The sequence below is a fragment of the Strix aluco genome, chromosome 5, assembly GCF_031877795.1.
Source record: "Strix aluco isolate bStrAlu1 chromosome 5, bStrAlu1.hap1, whole genome shotgun sequence".
Taxonomy (NCBI): domain Eukaryota; kingdom Metazoa; phylum Chordata; class Aves; order Strigiformes; family Strigidae; genus Strix; species Strix aluco.
The window spans coordinates 16785845-16809838 of NC_133935.1; the positions used below are offsets into that span (position 1 = coordinate 16785845).

At 38.3% G+C, this 23994-nt stretch overlaps 1 protein-coding gene and 3 long non-coding RNA genes across 15 annotated transcripts in view; 3 read left to right on the forward strand and 1 right to left on the reverse strand.

Annotated features, from left to right (window-relative positions):
• WNK1 (WNK lysine deficient protein kinase 1) overlaps nt 1–23994 on the reverse strand; it is a 105364-nt gene that overhangs the window by 57416 nt on the left and 23954 nt on the right. For all 11 annotated transcript variants that reach the window (XM_074826150.1, XM_074826157.1, XM_074826156.1 and 8 more), the window contains exons 2-4: nt 12555–12727; nt 8107–8327; nt 5931–6088 (exon numbers count right to left, since the gene is read on the reverse strand). In XM_074826150.1, the coding sequence (XP_074682251.1) occupies nt 5931–6088; nt 8107–8327; nt 12555–12727 (552 nt within the window). The remainder of the gene's footprint in view (nt 1–5930; nt 6089–8106; nt 8328–12554; nt 12728–23994) is intronic.
• On the forward strand, nt 723–5751 carry LOC141924165 (uncharacterized). 2 transcript variants are annotated; one of them, XR_012623469.1, is made up of 3 exons: nt 723–854; nt 4160–4219; nt 5516–5751. It is a non-coding gene; the product is annotated as an uncharacterized LOC141924165 (long non-coding RNA). The 2 variants fall into 2 exon arrangements; XR_012623468.1 differs by lacking the exon at nt 723–854 and having other exon boundaries at nt 3838–4219.
• On the forward strand, nt 8767–12504 carry LOC141924166 (uncharacterized). The gene is made up of 2 exons (XR_012623470.1): nt 8767–10663; nt 12187–12504. It is a non-coding gene; the product is annotated as an uncharacterized LOC141924166 (long non-coding RNA).
• LOC141924167 (uncharacterized) lies at nt 12622–16681 on the forward strand. The gene is made up of 2 exons (XR_012623471.1): nt 12622–12744; nt 13827–16681. It is a non-coding gene; the product is annotated as an uncharacterized LOC141924167 (long non-coding RNA).

The following is a 23994-nucleotide window of genomic DNA, read 5'->3' on the forward strand; positions in this document are numbered from 1 at the left end:
ACTACTTGCCCTGTTTGAGGTGGTTCCCTTCCCCTACTTTTCCATTGATTTTTTCCAATGCTTTTTCCACTTCAAAGCTTGATAGGAGGGTGTCTGAACCAGGCCAAGAAACCAAGTTATTCAAGGTAAAGAAACAGAGTTTTACGTATGCCTTTAAAAAGTTGTATATTGCTTCCAGAAAGCAAAAGAGGACATACATCAACATTTCTTAAGCACTACAAGTAAAATTAATTGTAACTCTAAAGGTTAAGCATTTATATTTGCTGCCTAGGACCCCTCAGGAAGAAGAAAAAAAGAGCTGGGATACTTTTCCCTTTGCATCTCTAGTAAAAATGAAGTAGTTGACTAGTCTAGACAATTATGATGCCTAACTTTTAAGACACTAAAGAAGAGATTAATTTTATCTCAACTGACCGAACTGCAGTGCTTTGTAACTGCCTGGTTTCTAGCCAAGAGAATGACCTTCACTCTAACCAGTGAGCTTCAGTTCCCACCAGTTAGGGAAATTAAGGATTTTTAAACCAGTTAGACACTGCCTGGTCAGGTTACTCATTATGTACCTTTTTCCCTTGGGCCTTTTATTAAGCTCTGTAGAACAGAGAAGAAAAATGTTGTGCCCACTCTGTGGAACATTTCAGTACAGTGCAACTTTTTTTTTTTTTAAAGTCAAAATGCAAAATATTTTTTTTTTTTTGCCTTCACATCTTAAGGCCAGCTCAGAAGGCAGACATTTGTTTACTGAGAAGAGACCGGACTTTTGGTGAAAGCAAGGGCAAGTGCAAAACCTCACTTTGTCAAAGTAAGCATGGAGAAAATTAAGTATAGAGCACAAGTCCATCAGGAGAACTTAAAAGGTAAGCTTATACAATGGGAGGGGGCGAAAGAGAAAAGGGAGTTTTCTGCTCAAACTCAGACGATTAGTACATTTGAAACAGAGGATGATCGTTAACTTTTTTGCAATGAAAATGTTTGGATTTTTATGTTAGTGGCAGATATGCAAGAATGAGACAAATCTGCATAATAAACCCATTAACTGTCTTTTTACTAGTCCTGGGACTAGTCAATCACCTAGAAAATTTAAGACTTGCGATGTTCAAGTATTAGAGATTGAGTAATCCGTACCTCTACACGCTTGCAAAAATAATCCGTGATGCAAAAAGAAAATTTGAAGGAAATATAGTGTAGAAGTAAATTGAGGTCTATACAACATCTGTGAGTGGAACATGAACAAGAAAAAACCAAGCTAGCTTTTTAGGCAACTGCATGGATTACATTAGCCTCAACAGAGGCCGAGACAAAGCAGCTGAAGCTACTGAAGTTAGTTATGCCTTCACTGCATTGCTTCCCAGACTAAATTAAGAAATCATACTTAAGATATCTGTTCTATAAATATCTCTGTTTTGATTTAAATGCACATGTAGCCTATTTCAAGTATCTCCTGTGACAAATTGTTTCACTGAAATATGTGTGGAACAGGTCTAAGAAAGAATACCAGTCTCCAGAGAGAAATGAAGTCAGACAGGGAAACCTTCCTAAATTTTAGCCAGATCTTAAATTCCCTTTTTGTGCAAGAGAGTATGTAATGGAATTAAGTATCTTGATTATGTTTTGTATTGGAACTGTCTGTATTGCTTTGATATGGTGCAGAATTGAAAAAAAAGAAAAACGGGTGGCCCATTCCCTAAACTATGTATCACAGACAGTTGTGTCTGCACAAAACGGCAGAGGAGAAAAAAATAAATCACAGGAGCAGGCAAGACTACCTTAATGATGCAGCTTATTTTCAATTAATTACAGGCTTATATGTTTTTTTCTGAGGCCAAGAAAGCAGTAATAAGTGTCCACTGGATGCATTCAGTCCCAGCTGAATAGACATAGGGCTTAAACCTCAGAGGATATTTCCCCCACCCTACCCCATACCCAATAAGGTAAAAATCCCAGGAGTTGCAATTTCTTTAAGTACTAATTTATTTGGAACCATTTCCAAAGAACAGCAGAGATAGCTTCCAAGAAAACGGGGTTTTTTGAGACAAAATTGCAACATTAGGATTTAATGAAAACAAAGAGGAAGGCCAAGTTCATTTATGCTTGTGACAAGACATGCAGATCTTATTTTCCTTTCTAAAGAAACTACTAGTGAAAGGGTCTGGACTGAGTATGCTAGAGGATGCAAGTACAGAGGTCAATACTCTGTGTCAAACTCCTGCCGACTTCCTTATCAGAACTGTAAAACAAAGTTCAGCATAACAACTTGAGACCTACAAATTGCGGACAGTTGGGTTTTAAGCCAGGCATTTACCCAGATTCTCCTATCAAAAGGAGAACTCTTCTAGTTAAAGTGAGCCAGAAAACCATTTTAATTGCACTTCTGTTTCTTGGGTCAGGGAAAATTTGTGCACTTCACCCCAGCACTGCTTTAAGGAAAAGCAGGAACCTCCCAGTGAGACAACGTAGACAATATAGAAAGCATCTTGTGAACAGCAGACTCACACAGCAGTGCTATTATCCAAGATGTGAAGCAACAGTAACTGCCTGGGCCAAAAATTGTCTCATCTCTAGGAGGAACTTCAGCCTTTAGATCTGGTATCAGATCTTTGCTTACCTAACTGTATTATTTAATCAGAAAATATGATGGAACCAACCATGAGGGAAGACCCTGAACACATAACCAAGTACTCCAAGCAATCCCAGCAAACACCCCAACACTGAAGTATCTGGGCATCAGCTAGAGCAATCCTTATCACAAAAGGTGTAAGGTGAAAATGCAATGCAGCTGAAGGCCATCCTAAAAAAAAGAGACCAACACACAGCCAAATTGGGAGAAAGAATGTAAGCTGGTAGTACCAAATCCAGTCCTGAGAGGACAGCCTTAGGCATTAAGACACCTTTTACAGGCTTCTGTCCTAAGCAATAGCAAGGATTTAAGCTAATGGAGCAACTCTGCTTTTTACTAAGCCTAACAGTGACTGCAAAGAGGGTGAGGAAAATCAATTAATTTACATATCACCTGCACTGACCTTTTGCCTTTGGGGTTTCAGTGGTTTTTAGGCTCCCACATGGTATGGTCTTTCATGACTGTCAATAGCAGACCATTATTATTGTCTTTCCATCTGGTCTCTATGTATGCATCTAGATAAAATAATCCTTTAAGGCCCAGCAGGACTACAGGTGGCACCTCAAAATATTCCTAAACATACCTAGGAGAGCAGTAAACTAAGGGGTTGAAATTGAAATGTTAAACATCTTCCACAAACCACATTCACCTTCCAACATACCAACACATTTCCTTTTAATGTAAGTACTGTTGGATCCACCTACACAGGAAGTTCTCTGACTCCACTCTGTTATTGATGATTCACACACCATCCTTTTAAGTACTGAATTTCTCAACTGGTTCACCCCTCACCAGACATTGTCCATACTTCTAAAGTCTCCTTTGAATGAAAGAAAATTTTCTTTAACAGGGAGCAAAGGACAAGGGCAGAAAACTATATGGCTCTTTTTCACATTGGTTCACAGAGCTTTCCACAGAGTGGTAAAAAGAATACATAGTATTTTATTTCGCTTTCATAACATGTTTCTGCTTTCCACATTATAGAAGAAACACTGAATTCTCCATTATCCTTTCAGACAGGTTTGTGCTTTATTTTCAGATAACATTGTCTTTTCTTCACTGAAAGCCTTTCTTGAAAGTTTTGTTTGTGGTTGGTTTTGTTTGGGGTTTCTTGGGGGTTTTTGGTTGTTTTGGTGGTTGTTTTGTTTTTTGGGGTGGTTTTTTTGTTTGGGGTTTTTTTTCGGGGGGGGGGGGGGGGGGGAGGTGTTGGGTTTTGGGTTTTTTTTTTTGTTTTACAAACTGCTTTTCAACTACAAAGAAATAAACCAACCCAAATATACCAAAGCACATAGCCTTTCGCTCTCTGCCTAGCAGCAGATAAACTTACATTTCATTTTATTTACCTTCCTGTCCTTTGCTCCTTCTGAAAGAAAACAAAATTTCATTGATTTCATATCAAAGTACATTTTAGAGCTCTCAAGCAGTAGATGAAACAGCAGGAAAAAAAGTTCTACAATCAAATTCAATCTGTGAAGCATCGTCAGAGTAGATTAGAAGGTGGAGTTGGACAGACCAAAAAATTAGCAGTCTTTCTCATCCACTTAGAAGTTCAACAGTCAACCAAAAACAATGGGGAAAAAGAAGCATCAAGCACAATAAACAATGGTAAGTTGAACCCTGGTAAGTCTCTAGATCAGTTTGTCTGCTACAAGCCCCTACAAGGCTTTCCAATCACTAAGTACTTCACAGACCAGGGAAAAAAACACAGCTCTTAAGACCTGGGGACTTCCAAGCCTGAGCTTGTGTCAAAAGCTGATCCTCAACACAGTCCAGTTCCTAGCACTTTTTAAGGAACAGGCACAGCACTTACATCAGGTACCTGTTCTGAGAAAAAACGCCCATCCAAATTATGCTTCTTTGGCTCTGGCCAAAGCACATACATAAGCACAGCAAAAGGTAAAACTAAGACTGTTTTGGTAAGATACTTAGTTTTATTTCACTGATCCAAATAGCTTGCAGAGATTATGCCGTAAGCAGAGTAAAGGCTAGACTTTACCCTTGGTTCTCCTCTCTATTTAGAAAATTACAGATAAGACCAACATACAAAAAAAAAGACCCTGCATGTGTGCATACATATCTAATAAACTTACTCTAACATCTGTTCAAAAAACCAAAATGGCCATTTACCCCTTCTTTCTTCCTCCTTCTGTGCCTCTCCAATATACCCCCTTCAAACAGGGGATAGTCTTTTAGTTCACCAAGCCTTTCTTCAGAATTCATTACTTCTGATGAAGACCCTTCCTTCCACATCTGTACGTCAGTAATTATATCTGCCTTTTATAGTGTGAGGCATCAGGAATAAGAGCGCATTTTATTTTTCCAAAGCTAAGCAAGTCATTTATTAAATCCTCAACAAAAAGATTAACAGGAATTCATTTGTCTACAGATGAGAGAAAGAAGTAAGGTTTTTTTACCTCTGTTTGCACATCCTCACAGGTATTCTGAGAAATTCAATACCAGTTTTTACTCCCCAAGTGGCCACCTCACTATTCTTTCTGAGTGCTTAGATCGGGAGGTTTGTTTTACTGCACTGGTATAGTCTTCAGAACATTGTTTTAGAGATCACAAAGTAAATCTAACCACAACCATTCTGAACATTTCTAGCACTACAGTTCTGCCTCCTGCATTCAAGGTCTGTAGGTTCCACTTAGTCTAGTCAGATGGGCAAACTCAAATCTCCTGTTTGCCTTCTAAGCCTTATTTGGTTTCATTCACAATGCCTCCACCACCACTACTATGCTTACCAGCACTTTTCAGGGTGGAACACCTTCCTGCTATTTATCAAGTATTTCCACTGCATAAAAAGTGCATCCAACACACAGTAGCTAAGAGACATTTGGAATTCAGTAAACTATTAACTTAAAATCACTCTAGCTAACAATTTGTCATTTGCCTTGGCAGGCAGCTAAGCCAAAGTGCTCTGAATTTGTGATCCAGCTTTATTTCAGAGAACAAAGTTACCAGCTAATCTTCAAGACTGAAATACTTCCACCATCCCTCCAGTGGCTTAGAAAATAATCTGTTATTATTCTAATGTTTTTTGTTGTTTGGTTTTGGTTTTTAAACCTTTTGCAGTATCTTCTTATATACTGAAGAAAGAGTATGAATACATGCAAAATTTTATTTCCGTTCACATATTTTACAGGCTTCTGTTTGGTAAATTGAACCATCCTATACCTTTCCACCCATCCCCCAAAAGCCTCTCGTCAGCTTCTCTTTCCCCCCTACACACACTTGCACAGTACCATGCTACCCAGCTGTACTCCTTTGCTGCTAATAGTAGTAGCTTTAGAATCAGTAGTGGGCAGGGACTTACACTGGTCACTCGACGGTAGATCTGCGCAGCATTTTGGCACTCGGAATAAGGATACTCAGACGTGGCCATCTCTAGCATACACATCCCAAAAGCATATACATCAACGGATTCATCATATTTCTCCTCATACATCTCGGGGGCCATGAACTCTGGGGTACCTTAAATTAAAAGAACGATTCAGACTCTAAATGTCTCAAAGCGAGCAGAGGCTGCTGGCGTTACTCACCGCAGGAGGAAGCTGATGGGCAGACCTGTGAGAGAAGAGAAAGTGGAGGCAAAAAGAGAGGGAGGAAACCCTTAGTCACTCTGTTACATCAACATACTTTGTGAGTCTTCCATTGCAAGGCCTTTATGGAGTAAGAATGGCATAAAAGGACTGATGCAATTCCTGGTTTATGCATGTTAGTTAATATAAGTATTAAAACAGACTGGATCAGGCTGGAGTCAAATGGAGAAGGGAAATAAGAAGAGGGGAAAACTGTAGACTAGCCATAGGCTGCAAACCAAATACTAAGGAGAGTTAAGACACTTACCTTTTCTCCCTGTAAGAAAGGAGGCACATTAAACCTTGTTTCAAGAATTACCCGACTGCCCTCTGCTGCAAAAGAAGTAGTATTGGTAAGAGCCCACAGCTAGTCTCTGACCTGGTGCTCTCCATCTACTTTTTGAAGCAGAATAGTTTGGGAAAGGCCTTGCAATGAAAAACTCTGTTGTTTACAAACATAAATCTTCATGAAAAAAGGATAAAAAGTAATTTTCTGCAAAGGCCACTCACCAGAGCCCTTTTCTTCATATACTTACCTTCCCACCTGCAGTATATTTATAGGCCTACTGCAGATACAGGCATTAGTGAGGGACATCCTACAGTCAAAAATACTCAGAAATACAGAGAGATTGAGTTACAGGCATAGAGCGTGAGATTCAACAAGTCCCATTTAAAAAGTGTGCAGAAAATTATTGCCCAGTGAAGCATCACAGCGTCCCCTCAGTAAGCAAAGGGACTGCATTGTGTGATCAATTTACTTTAAGCCAGAGATGCTTTTTGTAAATTTAAGTACAGAATTATTTCCTGCAGACACCAGATTCAAGACAGTTTACAGCTCATTCTATAGCCACACTGCTTGCTTTCACCACACTAAACCAAAAAAAAAAAACCGAGAGTGTAATTGCAGTCATTTATCCAAAGGCTAACCATTAACAGATAGCTAGATATGAAGTGGTAATTTTTCCAATGATAAATTTGAGGATAAAATGAATATGCTCAAGAAAATATATTTTTTGACACTGTATACTTTTCATTCCTATTAATTCTTTGAGCTGGTTAAGAAGCAGGAAATATTTCAGCAACAGTTTGCAAGACAATTTACAGGTATACACCATTGATCCCATCCAGGAATCTAGTATAGGACTGTTGAGTAATACTGCATTTTAGCAAGCTAAATACTGACAGTGAGAGCAACTTCATTCCCTGCAGTCTATCCACCCAACTATAAAAACAAAGCTGATAAAACCAATTCTTTCAAGAATTCACAAGAAAGACTATACTAGTTTCAAACCAATTTCTGAAAAAGGTTATTAGAGGATACACAAAGTCAGTATAAAGCAATACTTCCCCAACGCATCCTCCTAAATTAATGTAAATCCACATTCTACAGACTCCCTGAGTAAGGCATTATACCACAGTCTGACTGTGATACAATATATATATTGACTTTCTTTGATATACCTTAGTTTCTGACTACTCACAAGGTATAAGAGATTTTGTATTAACCTCTGGTGACAATCAAATAAAATATTGGCTATATAAACTAATGCTACAGTAAATATTAAGATGTTATTTTGTCACCAAAATGCATTTGTACATTTCTTGAAGAGAGATTTGTATGTAATCAAGAGTGGTTTTATCAACAATGTTGCACTAAACTGTTGGGCAGGGCAATGAATCTATATTCCAAAATATTTGTTAATATACAAATATAAAAAACACAACCAAAATTACAGCATGTAATCTCATCAGGAACACAGAATGACCTCAACAGCCAAGAAACAAAGCCTACGTGCTTTCAGGCTTTGACCATGTACCTTTGAAACCACATTTTCAAGGAAAGCTCTTAAAAGACTCAAGTTTCCAAGTAGGTAGACTGGCTCACCAGCCTCTAAAACAGGAGAGGCTTACCTATCACACTTTTGGCAAAAGAAGCTCGTTTCAGGGTTGCCAGACCAAGGTCTCCAATCTTGACCGATCCAGTGGGGCCAGTAATGAAGATGTTGTCACATTTTAAGTCTCTATGAATAATGGGAGGAGTGCGCGTGTGTAGAAATTGTAAGCCTTTCAGTATCTGACGGCACCAGCTTCGTAGTACTTTGATTTTCATCACTTTAAATCTTTTCAAATACCTAATGAAAAAAGTAACAGTAGGTTAAACAGGTTCTGCTAACAAGTAGTAGATTATGCTATATCATTTGCTGTTCTGAAGTAAAAAAGCAGTAAGTAAAGAGACACACAAATTTCAACTTTACCTTCTATTTTAAAATCTACCTGGGCATTTCAAGACTTCAGAGAAGCTAGAGATGATTCCCACTCCTAAAACCCACCCCCTTTCTTCTAGCCAGGGGACTATAATGCTGAAAGATAAATGTGAAATGCGTGATCAATAGCTGACAACTGATTTGCATACAAAGACACCCTACCGTAATTAAGACAGTTGGCTTGCTAAGTTTCAAGGCACTGCTTCCCTAAAACAAGAGTTAAAGGCTTATGCATTACAACAATTCTTTATCTATTCATTTAAGAGGTTTTTTCCCTTCCCTTTTATCCTGAAACTGCTTAAGCAGTTACAACTATGATTAAATGGGACTGAGTAGGAAGGTGGGGTACTAGAGCCAAAACACTAATAACAACCACCTAAGTACAGAGTTGTTGCAAACTGTGCTAGAGCCCTGAAGTCACTACACCTTAGTTATCAATATTAGTCCAAGCACTCTGGTCAAGGTTTCCAGGTTACACTTTAAACCTGTTTCAAATTTACTTGCTGAGTTGTCAAGCAAATTAGAAATGCTTAGAGGTCATTTCCCTGGTGCAGGGCAGGGTTTGATCACCCAAATCTGACTGGTACTACTCACTACTTCAAAAATATGGACAGATATGGACAAGGCAGGCAAATCTTCAAAAAGGCTCTGCCAAATAATTGACGTGGAAGAATTCATATGTAAAGTCAGTATCCCTTAGCAGGTAGCAAATTCGATCCAACCTTCATTGTTCTAACATTGCCATTTTTTAATATCCCATGTCAGAAGAATCAAATTTCATAACAAAAATATTTTCCAATGCTTGTGACCTAAGACTATGACCTTAATTGACTCCTTAATTTTGACAGATTAGAGATGCCACAAGGTGAATAACCTATGACAGTATTCAGTTGCTTTCCAGCAGTGTATTCTCACTACCTTTCTTTGGGTAAAAAAATTTAAAGTGAAGAGTTGTTGTTTTCTTCCTTTTGAAGAAGTATGGGCTGGAATACATTTGGACAAACAAACTACCATGCTGTATAGAGCAAGGACTTTATTCTTATTCAGCCAGTGTTACTCAGTCAAAGTCTCAGATGAAGACCATTTCACACTACTGCAAGACTGGTAGTAAATTCTGCGACCAGAATGGAGTCTAGCAACTACAATCTTAAAATTAAAACGAGTCATGTTCAATTATTCTGTGCTAGTGTTTAGTCTCTTCTGCATATCCACTTAATCAGGAGGAGTCTTGATGAATCACTTGAATGAATGCCAACATAAAAATGCAGTATATTAATCCCTTTTACTTTAATTTCTCCTGTTCAAAAGAAGATCTGGAAAATCAAGTTGCTAGCAATAATCCTGCTGTGAAAACAGACCTGTAAAAGCAATCGGGACCCAGTTCCAGAAGGAAATGAAGTCTCAAAACAGAATGTAAAGACAGGCAGGGAAAAAGCCAAGCCAAGGAAGGAAACAAACCAAAGGAGGTTCTGAATCACATCAGCTACCACTTGAATTCTTGCTATTGACACAACCCTCATTCATCTCTCTTGAGCCTGTTCCAAAGATCACATGGTAGGGGCACTTCAGTTCAGCATCTGGAATCCCTAATTGCATTCTTGGTTTCAAATATGCTAGTCTACTGCCAGCTTCTCACTGTTAAAAGGACCTCAGTCCAACCATCACCCAGCATCCTGCAGTGTTGCTGTCATTCTTCCATAACACTGTCATGAACTAAGTCACATGTCACTTAAGGCAGAAACCATTTTAAAATGAAAGTGTATATAAATACATAAAAATACACAGACAATCCTACTAGCCAGTATGTTTTCAAATTTCTTAGTATCATAGGGTAACTCGGCTTTGAAGAGACCTCAGGAGGCTTCTAGTCTAAGTTTCTGCTCAAGGTAAGGTCAGCCATGAAGTCACACATGGATACTCTGGGCTGTATCCAGCCAGGTTTGTAGTATCTCCAAGGATGCAGCCTACACAACATCTTGGGGCAACCTGTTCCACTGCCTGACTATCATCACTGAAAAGAACTTCCCCTTACATCAGTCTGAACCTCTTTTGTTTCAGTTTATGCCTGTTGTCTCTAATACATGCACCACTGTGAAGAACCTGACTCCCTCATATGCCCTGGAAGGCTGCTGTTAGGTCTCCCACAAAGGATCCTTCTTCAGGATGACCAAGTCCGGTTCCCTCAGCCCCTCCTCACAGAGCAGGTATTCCAGCATCTGACCATCTTGGTGGTCCTCCACTGACCCTGTTCCTGCTTAATCAATGTCGTTCTTGTTGATTTTACAGGGTAGTAGTCAATTTAAAAAAGATATTTGATTTTTGCACAGAATACAAGCACAGATGAGAACACAAGGCCTTCTTAATAGCTTCAGTGAATAGAGAGAAACAGGAACTAGAGTTTGGCTTTCTGTCTCAAGGTTGTTTGGATTTCTTTTATTTTTTTTTTTTTTAAGCAGGAAGGCTGCTGATCTACAGCATTCCAGCTCAAGAAGCTGTAGGAAACCCTACTAAGTTAGCAGAGGTAGTTATGAAGGTATGTGTCCTACCAGATAGCTGACACATTCATTTAAAGTGGATTAGGAACAAACTATACAATAGTGGGGAAAAAAAACCATCCAGAAGTCTACAGTTTAAAAGATCTTCAATTAAAGAACCTCTTAGTTCTTTCTGGATAAAATAAAAAAGACCTTCATGCTTCAGAGTACAAAATAATCTTACAGTCAGCAAATCTGAGTAATTTCTTCCTACCAACACCCTACTTTATAATTGTCTGTTATTACTTTATCATCTTGGTTATGCCACCACATAACAAGCCAATCCAAATACTAAAATCTGTGAGGTGGAGAAAGGGAGAAAATAGTTAAATCTAACACTACATATTCTAGCGTAAAATTAAGTAACTTTATTTAAAGGCATCTGTAGAGAGCTGTAAAACCTTTAGTTTATTACTGCTCTGAAAACAGCACATGAAGCAACAGATCTATTATCTGAAATACCTTAAACAACCTCAGAAAAGTCTTCCCCTCAACATCCAGCTAAAAAGAAAGTTGCAGTATCTTTAGCGCTCCAGTACCATTTCAAGAGACAAACACTTCTCCGTAATTGCAGTCCAGACTCCCAAAGAGTCATTTTTTCCTTAAGTATGTCCATTTGTGGCTATCAATAAGCATCACAAAAACACAAGATGTTCACAGTCTATTTTAACCAAATAGACGGCAAATTGTTTCCAGTTCCTACAGCCTGCTTACACATTTAGGATCTGAATGCTTCTTCCAGACTGAAATGGGCACTGAATTAAAATAACGACCCACAAACCCTGAATTTCACATGCTTGCAGTTTTATTTCCAGTAGATTAATGGTGACTGCATGCTCGCGAATAAGCTCACGGCTCTGCAAGTTTCTGCAGCGCAAGGCGAAGGGACGGTTTCAGTCTAACTCCCCGCAGGCTCCCCACACCACTAGAGGGCCCTCGCAGCAGTTTGATTTCCTGGTGTCTAGTTTTAACTCTGGCTTAAAAATAGACCTAGTTTCACTCAGCTACTTCACAGGTTGAAATTGCAGGCATTTGCATACTTTCAGATTTTTGTCAGGTACTACTTCGTGACTTTTCAGCTAAACAAATAGGTGGTGAGGTTTTTTTCTTTTTACATATTATTTGTACTGTAGTAACACCCAAAACCTCCCAAAAGAGGTGAATTAATTCATGCTTTGAACTTTACAAACCAGCTCATGCTAAATGGAAAGCATCTGGAGAGGAAAATGAAAAATTCTGAGAAGCGAAAATAGAGCATTGTCTTCCTGAGCTCTCAAAATCTGCAAGTTTTCTGCATGTGCTCATTAGGACACCACAAGGAAGAATCTGACAAGCTTGCTAACTTAAAGGATGTTCTACCATACCCTGCAGTGCTAGTAAGACACCTCTTAAATAAGAATTTCCCTACAGAAGGTTAGCCCTCAGCAAAAGGGCTAACCTTCTTATCCATTCTGATAAAAAGGGCTAACCTTCTAATCCATTCCGAAATATGATCTATTTCTATTGCTCTGATTTTGTGCTAATGATTTTTAAATGTTTTGACATGCCTTAATTTACTTACGTTTTCAATGTTCCAGATGTCATGAGTTCTGTCACAAGAACAATACACTTTTTTCCTTTGACTGTAGACTCCCAAGAATCATAGAACCTGACAATATTGGGATGCTGAAGCCCTTTCAACATCCCAGCTTCCTCTTTAAATCTTTGTCGCTCTGACTTGGACAGCTTCCGATCCTATTGAAAAAGAAAAGGTACATCAGAAAGCTTTGCTTTATTTCTTACTCAGAGAAACAGCAACTTGAAAAACAGTTGGGTACACTCAGTGAACAAGTAAGAATCAGCAGTCTTAAATGCTATTTGGTTCGCAATTACCCTTAAATACTCTGTTTAGAAGACATTCTGTTACAGTCTTTTTAATCATATATTTTTCCTTACAATCTGATTGCTCTCAGAGGTAAGAATTGCAAGCCTGTAGATTATGTCCTCTTCCTGTTTCCTCTTCCCCTACTTTTAATAAATTTAGTCATTGCCTGACTTGAGGTGGAAGGGGGACACAATGTCCTCAAATATTCAAGTGTTCAAGAGTAGACAAAATTGGATCATTTAAAGCATCTGTCTCATATTGTACAAAATAACAGTCTTTAGTTATTCCTATGTGTATAATATCCAGACCACTGGTAACAGATGGGATAAACCCTTTGTATAGGGGGTAGAGCACCAAACCTCTCTAACATATACCATGTACTTATAACTGTAGAACAACAAGTAAATGAGTTGGATTTTCTTTGATTAAAAGCATGACCTCATCATTTAGCAAGTTTCCTGTAATCTAGCATCAAGGAAAACAAAAACATAACTCACACTAGTGACACAAAGCAGTCTTTTGGCCAGAGACAGATCATGAAAAAGCATTCCTGGACAATACTGTTGTATTATTTATCAACGACTGGTTATAAGATATTGTCAAGACTCTGAGCACCTATTACTAGAATAAGCTGCACATCTCAAGATAAAACAGACCCTCTGTGTCAGTGTTCTCAGCTTACCAATGCATTACCGATGCACTAGATTGACTGACATAAGTTGGATTCACATGCAGTTTATATTAAAAAACCACTGCAGGATATACTTAAAACCCAGAATTTTAGAATCATTGTTTCTAACAGTTATTTAGGAACCAGTGACCTATTTGTCAAATCTGAGTAATAATTTTAAGTCACTTCATATTTCCTTTTCAATTAGAAGGAGGTAGTAAAAACATACCAGGTTTACTTATACTGCTCACAACCTCCTATTGTCCTCCAGGCAGTAATTCCTCTTCCTTTGTTTACAGGTAATGTGTTCTTTTCAATACCATTCAGCCATGCTAATATCAAAACGATCCTATATTTACTTAGATCATTAACTTTTTCAAAGTTCACAGACTATCTTTGGGCATGGACAAACTTCATTTCCAGACGAAGCTCCAATTTTCAGAAGTGTAAAAGTCTTCCAAGTGAAAGTTTGAAAACAGGTTTGAAATTACCTCAGGGATCAGTATCTTATCAGTGCCTATGAATGGCAAATACACACATACTTCTACAGTTCTTAGGACAATGCTGAATTCTTAAGCCTCTCAAATTTAGTCTACAGACAAAGCATTCAATCCTTGCAACTATTTCACACTGCAGAAATAGGCACTACCACCTCTTCTCACTCCTTCATAAGCATACTTACACAAATAAATTTCAATATAACATGTTTGCAGACACACTCCACAAACATTTAAGTATTCATGTCTACTTAGGTGTTGGGGATTTATTAAATATGGCAGTAATACTTCCCTTTGAGCTATCCTACCCATCTGATAGCTTCTTTCATTACTATAAACAGGGCAGCACAAGTTCTGTTCAAAACCAGTTAATCTTGACTACTACAAACAGCTGTGATACAGAAAAGCAGTGAGCTGCAATAGGTATATCAGTCAACAGACCATACACACATGCTTCTAAGAAACACTTGATGCTTCAAACAATACAAAGATCACATTAACATAATTATCCTTACAGTAAAATAAAGCAGTCTTCTCAGCCTCTGCACTTGATCCATATAATGCACATTTTAAAAATAGTGTACAGCTGTCAATCCAATTATTACATATGGTAATTATAAAAACAAGGCCGCAACAGTTACTTTTATATCACTATTAAATTTAGCCATGTAATGTGAACACCTGAATTCATTTTTATCCAAAACCTAGATTTTAGATATACATTTGGATTAAATTTCCTTTATTTTGTGCATTCTAACAAGTTATCTACCACAAACACTACAAACCAGTTTTAGACTACACTTGACAATTAAATTCTCACCTTAATCTATGTAAACCTAATCTCCCTTAAGGGCCTTACTCCGTTTTCCCTACCATTGTACTACCAGCCCCAAATAGAAACTAACAAGTGCTAATCACTCTTATCAATGAACAGACTCTTAACAGGCATGCATATTTTGACTCATTTCTCTTTCTGGTCACATCAGTGGTAGCATCATGTTCCTGCAAACATATCTGTGACATTTAAAACAGGTACTCAACACTTCAGTGCTGGCGTTAAAAAAAAAAAACACACACCAAGACAGTGACAATATACTAAGTAATTCAACACTACTTTGAAAGTCACAGTGCCCTAATGATCTGGGACAATTCTGGACACAAACACAGGCCAACAAACTTCACCCAGAGAAGACAGACATGTTTTTTGCAACCAAGGAAAGGCTGCATCCTTCAGTAGCATACTGCAGCAGCAAAAGCTAACATTAAACAGAGCTGTAAGAAAAAGACAGAGAGGCCACTTGTTTCATAAGACTAGCAATGCATACTACCATTAACTACCCTTATTTCCTTGGATACACAACCCATACACTCATCCATAACAGTTTTTTTTATATTCTTTTCCTAAAGGAACACTAATGCTAGGAAACAGAAAAGGATAAATATACTTTTGAAAAACACACAACCCTATCATTCAGGAAAATATTAGATCTCATGTACAATTATACCAACAAACCTGTATACACAATGACTGGTTATAGTTGTACAAACCACATTCTAATGCAGCCTGCAAATAGCCTACAGGCTAACATGCAATTTTTAAATGACAAGTACATTTTCAAAACTTGAGTATTCCATACACCAGAATCTTAAAATAAGACCTCCCAAGACTGCACAGAGATGAACTAGAACAAAGCCCATCCCAAATATTACATTTTGGCATCCTTTGAGCTGTTAGTATGGCCAAATGTCACAACTTTATGCTTCTTCTTGTACAAAGATGCAATTTAAGCAGCTGCAACTACTAAAATACTGAGGTAAGGAAAAAAATAGAGTACCATATGTAATTTGGGAGACTGAGACATGGTGCTACCAGCCATGTTAGGTATGAATACTTGGGGAAAGGCAGGAGAATGAGAACATCTTCTTATCACATGAAATCCACACACAGAGTTGCTGTACAGCAGAGCTGTAGCAGAGAGGAAGAAGCCATCAGCACTTAATGTGAATTTTAAAAAGCATTTTTCAACAATTTGGGAAGGGGTCAGCTTTCACAATCAGTTATAAGTGCATACTCCAAGAGATTCAAAAGCGCAGATGAGTCTTTCCAACAAGGCAGCTACTTGGGGCAATACTCAGATTCCACTGTGGTCTTTGAGCAGGAGTCTGCAGGAATGCAACACCCACAGCTCTATCTCCACCTCTAAAGAGTTAGCAAAAAGTTTGTGGCACATCTTTCAAAATAAGCACTCCATTTGATTAAATTATCTTGAAGATGAATCAAATAAGCAGATCTATCCCCTGCAGCCTTCTTCCTGTAACTCACTGTCTACATAGGTATATAGATGGATCATTTCAGCATGTATTCACTGCTTTCATCTGGAAGCACAAATAGAGGTTTCACAACTTAACATTCCAGTATCACAAAGTATAAGATTGGTTAAACAAATTTAATGTTTTCTTTGATTTCTACTTTATTTTTAAATCAGACAGGAGCTAAACAAAATAGAAAGACACATAAGATGCTTCTCCATAAGCCTAGGAAACTTGAACAATTTTAAAGAAACCACCACTTTAAGAACAGTTAATAATATATGGCTTGATATCCTATCCTTCAAAGACGAGTTTGTTTTGGAATTCCTACTAATAAAATTAAAAGATGGATACCCTCTCTCCTCCCCCAGTCTTTTTACCACCATAACGAAACAACCTTAGGCAGACAAGACAAAGTCCTAAGTCTAGAAGTCAGCAAATCACATTCTTGTATCTCATTTAGCACATGCTGAGCAGATATAGCCCAAATATTTAAAAATATACAAAGCTGCCCAACTGTAGGAGAGCTTGCTTCCTAAAATGGATTTAACTGTCCTATAAAATGGCCAGCATTGTTCTTCCTGAATTGATAGCTTCCCCGGAGGACTTAAGTGTCACATCCCAATCACTGGGCTGCCCTTCGAACAAACTGAAACAGATGCATCAAGCCCACTCTGTTCATTTCATTCATTCCTTTCCACCTACATTAAATTGTTTTGACAAGCCAGGACAAACAGCAAGGCTTCCCAGCACGTGACCCACAGTTCTGCAGTGCCAGGGGCCTGAACAGAGACAGGCAGCAAGTGAAACAATTGTTCAGCTCAGAACGATTCAAATAAGCTTTTCTTGGCTGTTTCCACTTATCCATGTACTTCCCCTCTAATTTCTTTTGGTCAGGAAAGATCTCTTAGAGGTGTTTACATTATTCAATGTAAAACAGGGATCTTGGTCATTCATGATAAATCAGGTATAGGCATACTCTTTCACCAATGTACTTGATTTACAGGAGCATGAATTACACATAGAACTATTACCATCCTCTTTCTATCCCTGTACCTAGGTGCCTTACATAAATTAAAAAAAAACCAACCAAAAACAAACCCCCACTCCCAAGACTACCTATTGTGCCGAGCCACAAAAACCAAGGCTCATCAGCAAAAAATGCCTATATTGCTCTGGTGATTTTTTTCAGCCAAAGCTTAATATCTATTCAGCAACCTTAATGAGGAAAGAAAATACATTTCTGGCACCTAAATTAATCTTAGATTTCAACTGGGTTGCTCACTTAGCCGTTGAGTCTACTGAGTGATTTCTCATATGTTTTCCTTTCTAACTTTCCACAGTCCTTCTGAGTTCTGTCCTATAAACATCATGACAAGAAATGACACATCTGCAAAGCACGTCACACTACCACAAGCAGTTGCAGAGCCTGGCTCAGACCCCTGAAGCAGCAGGAGAGCCGCCTTAGCAAGGCATCATACTCTGCTCAGGCCATTTGAGCCTGCTCTTCGTTCAGACTGAGCTCAACTAAGGGTCTTGCCTCCACTGTCCATTTTTTACTAACTGACACCAAATGGCCTGAGCTAAATTCCAGGACAATTCAGATGGCATTAAACAGACACAGTTATGCACAAGAAACACACTGCACTCTCAAACGCATGCTTCAGGATAGCAAGCAAGTGAATAACAAGAGAAATACTCTACATGCAAGGAACTAGATCTGCTAACTCATGCTATACATCCGCAAAGGTAACTTTCTGTTTCTTAATATCAAGTACAATTAACATAGCCAAAGTGCCAGGGAACCTTTATTCACAACAGAACAAATCTGACTTGAAATCTTTCCATGGTGTCCATCTTCTACAAATAAGTAGACTCACAGGTGACAGAGGTCAACTTTAAACTGGATTTTTTTTTTTAAAAAAAAGGCTTAATGTGTGAACCGCTACACAATTTAAAGAGCTGTTCCCTCTTCCACAATATTAGGAAGATGATCAATAAAGAGGAAACAAAGAAAGACTGGACACTTTACATGCTACACACAGGTTTTACTAGCTTTCTGCATATTCTGTTGCTAGATCCAGAAATTCTACATAGCTATATTGTAGGGACAGTTAGTGGGTTGTTGTTTTGGGTTTTTTAAACTACACTAGAGCAACACTATGTAGCTTTCATCCAAAGAGATGCACTAGAAAGCACACTAGAAAAACTGCAATGAACTGTCTTCAAGTGGTACAATCTGAAAATGTACAGCCATGACAGACTTCAAAGTGCTGTTGAATTATAGATAATCTGAATCATAACCAAGGTAAATTATATCTATCTGTGCTGAGGTTACACCAAGCAGCATTTTATCAAGCTTTCCCAATGTCTGAAAATGTAAGGGGAAGACACTGCTGCTCCCAGCCTATTATTCAGAGGAAGAAGTAGTATACAGAAGAGACAAATGTTCTTCTGTGTGCATTTCTGCAGCATATGAGAAAGGCTTTGCAAGCCTTTTAGGCAAGGTTAATGAGGGGTCATCAGAGGAGAAGCTAGCAAGACTGTGCTCTGATATGCAGCACTGTTAATGGAACTGAGGCTTTGTGGGCTGCAGTGTTCTCATCCTGAAAAAATCTAGCAGTTAAGAGGAAAAAAAGAGCACAGTGACCATTGAGCTAGATTAACAAAGTATCAACAAAGAATCCACTGAGCTTAAAAATCATCCAGCATTACACAGTCGGTACCTAGAAATGGAAATCTCTGTGCATAAGAACTGTGTCAACACATAAACCACCTCAGATTTTTCCAGTGTTAAAAATTAGGTAGAGAGAAAAGATGTTGGGAGGGAAAGAGACTGCTCAAAATGCATCCCTGCACAGCAACAGGCATAAAAATTGATCAAGGATCTGCACAGATCCTTCCACCAGTATACCTTTCTGCAAACCACTGAACATGAAAAAGTGGTTAAATGGAGCTGAACAGCTGCTGTTCCAAAAGTATGCATCCAGGCTAAACAATGACAGTTCCCTCAGCTGCTCCTCATAAGACTTATGCTCTAGACCCTTCACCAGCCTCGTTGCTCTTCTTTGGATGTGCTCCAGCACCTCAATGTCTTTCTTACTGAGGGGCCCAAAACTTTTCAGTCCCTTTCTTCCTCATCTTAGTTTGAGGATAGAAGACAAAGTTCATGAGGATAGGTAGCAGAATGAAAAGAAATGCCAAGTTAACACTTACTGAAAGTACAATTTCACATTGCTGCTTGGCAAGTCTATACAAGAAGAATCAATTTTATATAAGCTACAGACAGTCTTTGTGAAGCGTGTAAAATAACCTTGAGAAAGATAACACTGAAGTATAATATATATATCTAACACAATGGAAAAGAGTAGGCTTAAGACAGTTATCTATTACACCTTTTAAAGTTCCTAATTAAGGGTCAATTTTTTTTTTTTTTGTAGGCTTCCTCTTACACAAGGTATTAAAAACACTTTAAATTTCAGGAAAGTACACAAGTAGTCAACTTAAGTGAAAGGTTGAAGGGTTATTCACAGTAGTTGTACAGTTTCCTGGTGAAAGGCATCTACCTGTACATTCTCTTCTGTATTTTTATTTCTGGCATTTCAATGCACAATAGAGCACAAAATTCATTAGAAGATGCAGTTAGTTAAAAACACACCAAAAAAATAAAATTGCTTCTTGTCCTTTCTTTTACCATTGATACAGGTAAGTGATAAAGCAAATATATGCAAGTTTATTGCTGCTGCTTGAAGGTCAGAATTAAAGAAACAAATTACACATCTCAACAGAGATTATACTTGGGTAAACGGATAGTGGGAGTAAGAAGAGGAGGGAAATTAAACTCTCAATGATCAGACAGAAGGGGAACAGACACAAGCCTTCATCAGTCAGGATTTAGTCTGAAGAAGTCAATTACACAAATCCTGAAAGAATCGATACTTGAGTAAGCTTCAGAAAACAAGAAATACAACTTTGTCTTAACATTGAACAGGGAATATCTGCAACTAAAACCTAGGTATGTGACTGAAAGATACAGTACTGCTCCCCATTTTATCCTGCAACTGTTTGTCAGTTTTGATAAAGCTATGATTCATCACCAGAGGGGAAGGGGTGAGAACACGACCAATAATTATATTCCTCTGATGTGGTCACTTCCCACTTTTACATATGTAGTAACACCTGTGCCAGCAGCAGTAGTAGCAGCATCTAAGACACCTGGTGGCAGCAATGTCATAGACTTAACCTATGCTTGAAGAGACATCCTCAGCGAGCCTCCCAGTAACAGAACAGGCATCAGAACTGAAGTCTGTGCTTGCCTGCACCAGGTTCTAGCATGACTGAGCACAACTGACCTGTAACTAGTCACAATTATACAGTCCTTCCAGGTCTTCAGCTGGAAAAAATAAAGTTGGCGAACCCTTAAGTTTCCAGGATCCCATAATTCATGAGAACATTCAGAAGAAGTCTACTGCTAATACTGTTATTGCTGTACAGGAAGGAATAACTAGAACATGCAAAAAGAAGTATGTTTTTAAAATATAGGAAGTTAGGAACACTGCATCAGAGATGAGTTCACTAACTTGGTGAGATACAAAGCCATTTTGCCTTACTTCCTCAAAGTGAACAAATGGCAGAAGTGGGATCAGAAGTGTAAGGAGCATGCAAATACAACATGCATCATGAACACAGCAGCAGAAAACCACTTTTGCTTCTCCTGCTGGACAGCAGTTGATCAGAATGTTTCCTCTTTATCTAATGTCACAAGAAATCTTAATGCCCGACTCCCAGTAGCAAAGTTTATCTTTTGTCACAGTAGCACTGGGGGAATTTTTATTTTCAACAATGCCAAACATGGCTACACTGCTACACTAGTACACTTCAATATCATGTGCAATACTAGATGGAAGGCTCATGCTCAGTGCTCAGAGACAGACAGATGCAAGCATGCTGCTTAGAGACTGGGGCAGTCAGCTATACCTCAAGTCCCTCTTGAAAAGATAATGACAGAGAACATCTACAACTCCAAAAGGGCTAGAATAATCTGTCTGTCTGACAGTCTTCAAAAGAATTCAGCCAGTGTAGATTTTTAGGTTTCCACTTAAATTTTAAGAAGTATGAATACAATATACCTGGCAGTAAAGTGCCTCGCTTTTCCCAGGAAAATCAAACATCAGCAAAATTGTACCACCTGCAAGTCTCTGTTAGATTACTAGCTTGTTTTTCAGAGCTGTGCTGTGTGTGAATATACACATTAATACAAGTCTACACTATTACTCTCCCCACACTCTCACATCAGCACAAACATTCATAAGCAAAACAAGTAGGCCAAGCTGAAGAACTGAACCAAATTCCACTTTCGCAGAAAACAGTTACTAAGACTAATCAGTACATTGCTTAATCCCACAATTTCCTTTGGGAAACTTGCACTCTTCAGCATCAGCCATGTAAACTGCATAGCAGCTTCAGAGTAAATTAAGAACTATACCCATACTTTTATCAAATCATTTATATATTTCCCTTTGCTCTCCACACAACCAGTAAGAGAAGAATTTTAAACAGCAGATATGAAGCCTATGGCTTAGACATGACCTCCTCTGGAATCTCTCAGGTCCTCAGGAATCTGGTCTAAGAATGGCAAGCAACTGTTTAGGCTTCAGTCATTTCTATTCTAGGGTTGCTCTAGGCAGCACTTGTGCTTCCTGACACAGAAGTCTGGAAAAAAAAAGATGGCTATAAGTTTTATTCAATTTATTCATCCTGAGAGGCTGAACATAAGGGGCAGTAATCAAAATGCTGGGTTATACAAAAATAATCAGTATTAGAACAGAGAGCTCATCTATTTATTTCCACTTTAAAATTGCTATTTGATCCATGGAAGATAAATGGATAAGTTTGCTATCTGATACCAGTTCACAATAAGGCTTATGCATATTACACACAGCTTATTACAGAATTGAAGTGTTAGCTGAACTGAATTCTTGATGAGCTATTAACCAGCTGGAGCATCTTGTCACTTGGCTCAGATGGCTCATTAAAAGTTTTGAAGCTCATGTCAATTCTCATTTTGCACTGAACTGATCGCTTTGTCAGTGAGAGGGAAGGTACAGCCAATCATCTCAGTTTAATTTTACTATGAAAATCCAATTCTCCATTCAGGGGGTGACAATACTGCAGGAAAAAAGCCTCCACAATCCATTCTGGTTACCTTACAGATTTATTAACAATTGTATCAAAAGAGAAACTGTAGCTCTTTGTTTCACATATCTCTGTATGACCATAAGAGTCCTTTTGTGAGTAGGTACACATCTAGAACATTAGGGTGAAGCTTTAACTGATTTTGATACAAGCAAATCAATTTAGAGAATCAAAAACATACTACAATTCTTCATTCTATATACTTCACAAAGCTACTGGTGAAGGGCAAGAGTTAGCTATAATCACTTTTCAGTATGTTGGGAAGTTGTATCAATATGCTGGTTGGAAGCCATGCAGAAGCATCAAGATTTACTAATAACAAACAAAGCAGAATGTACACAAAAACTAGTAATGTTCCTGTGTCTCTGACTAGTTCCCTTGCAAAAATCCCAGCATAAAGCCTAGAGGCAATAAACTTAAATTATCTATGCAAGTATTTAAGCAGCAGTCCCTGCAAGGCTGCCCCCTGCACTCCTCCAGTTGTAAAATGAACTCACATCAGCCTACACTACTCATTAGCTTCAAGTTTACATATAACATCAGTATATATATATTGCATATGCAGCCTGATTACACCAGAGAAGTTACTCTTCTCAGTTTTGTTTCTTTTTCTGCAAACACATCCAAAAAAAGTACTTCATCTACTTTACAAAATTGTGGATTACTATCAGTTATGACAGTATAACATACGAAGTGTAGGCCAAGTACTGGCAGCCAACAGAAAATCCTTACAATAATCACTAAAGAACTCCATGCCAGACATCTCTTGTTCAGAGACAGATCTCTCATTCAGTGATCCTTCCAGGAGTCATCATAAACCCCTCAAATAATTGCCAGGTGTTCTGCATGTTCTTGCAAGACAGATGAAATCAAAAAGGGATCTCCTGTAGGGAAAGACTGAAGAGTTCCAGAAACAGTGAGTTATAGGAGATGACCAAAATTTGCATTCTAGATGAGGTCTCAGGAATACCTTACGTAAACAGTAGTATTAGTACTGGCATTTCACAAACATTAAAGTCCTAAGACACACTGGAGTAGCACTTTATTTTTTCTAAGCTTCACTGCATGAATGATGCAGCCTTCCTGTGATCTACCAGAATGCCCACCTTCACCTCAGACTTCTCATAAAGGGAGGCAGTAATAATTCTTCCATGCTTACCTGGCAGGTTTACTTATGAAATCAGGTTCTCTCATCGCTTGTATGATTATTGTAGACTTTCACAATGATACCATACACATTAGACACACCTACGTTTACAACGAACCTTGTACATCTTCCTTGGCAAACACCACACAAGATGTAGATCTAAAAAGCTACTTTAAAAGTCAGAAATATTTCAGACAACATCAAATGCATCACTAATATGTAAATTTAAAAATATGCATATTATCTTTCACAGAGCAAGAAACTGAACATAGATGAGTCAGGAGAAAGAAAACACTCAAACATTTAACAGTAGGCAAG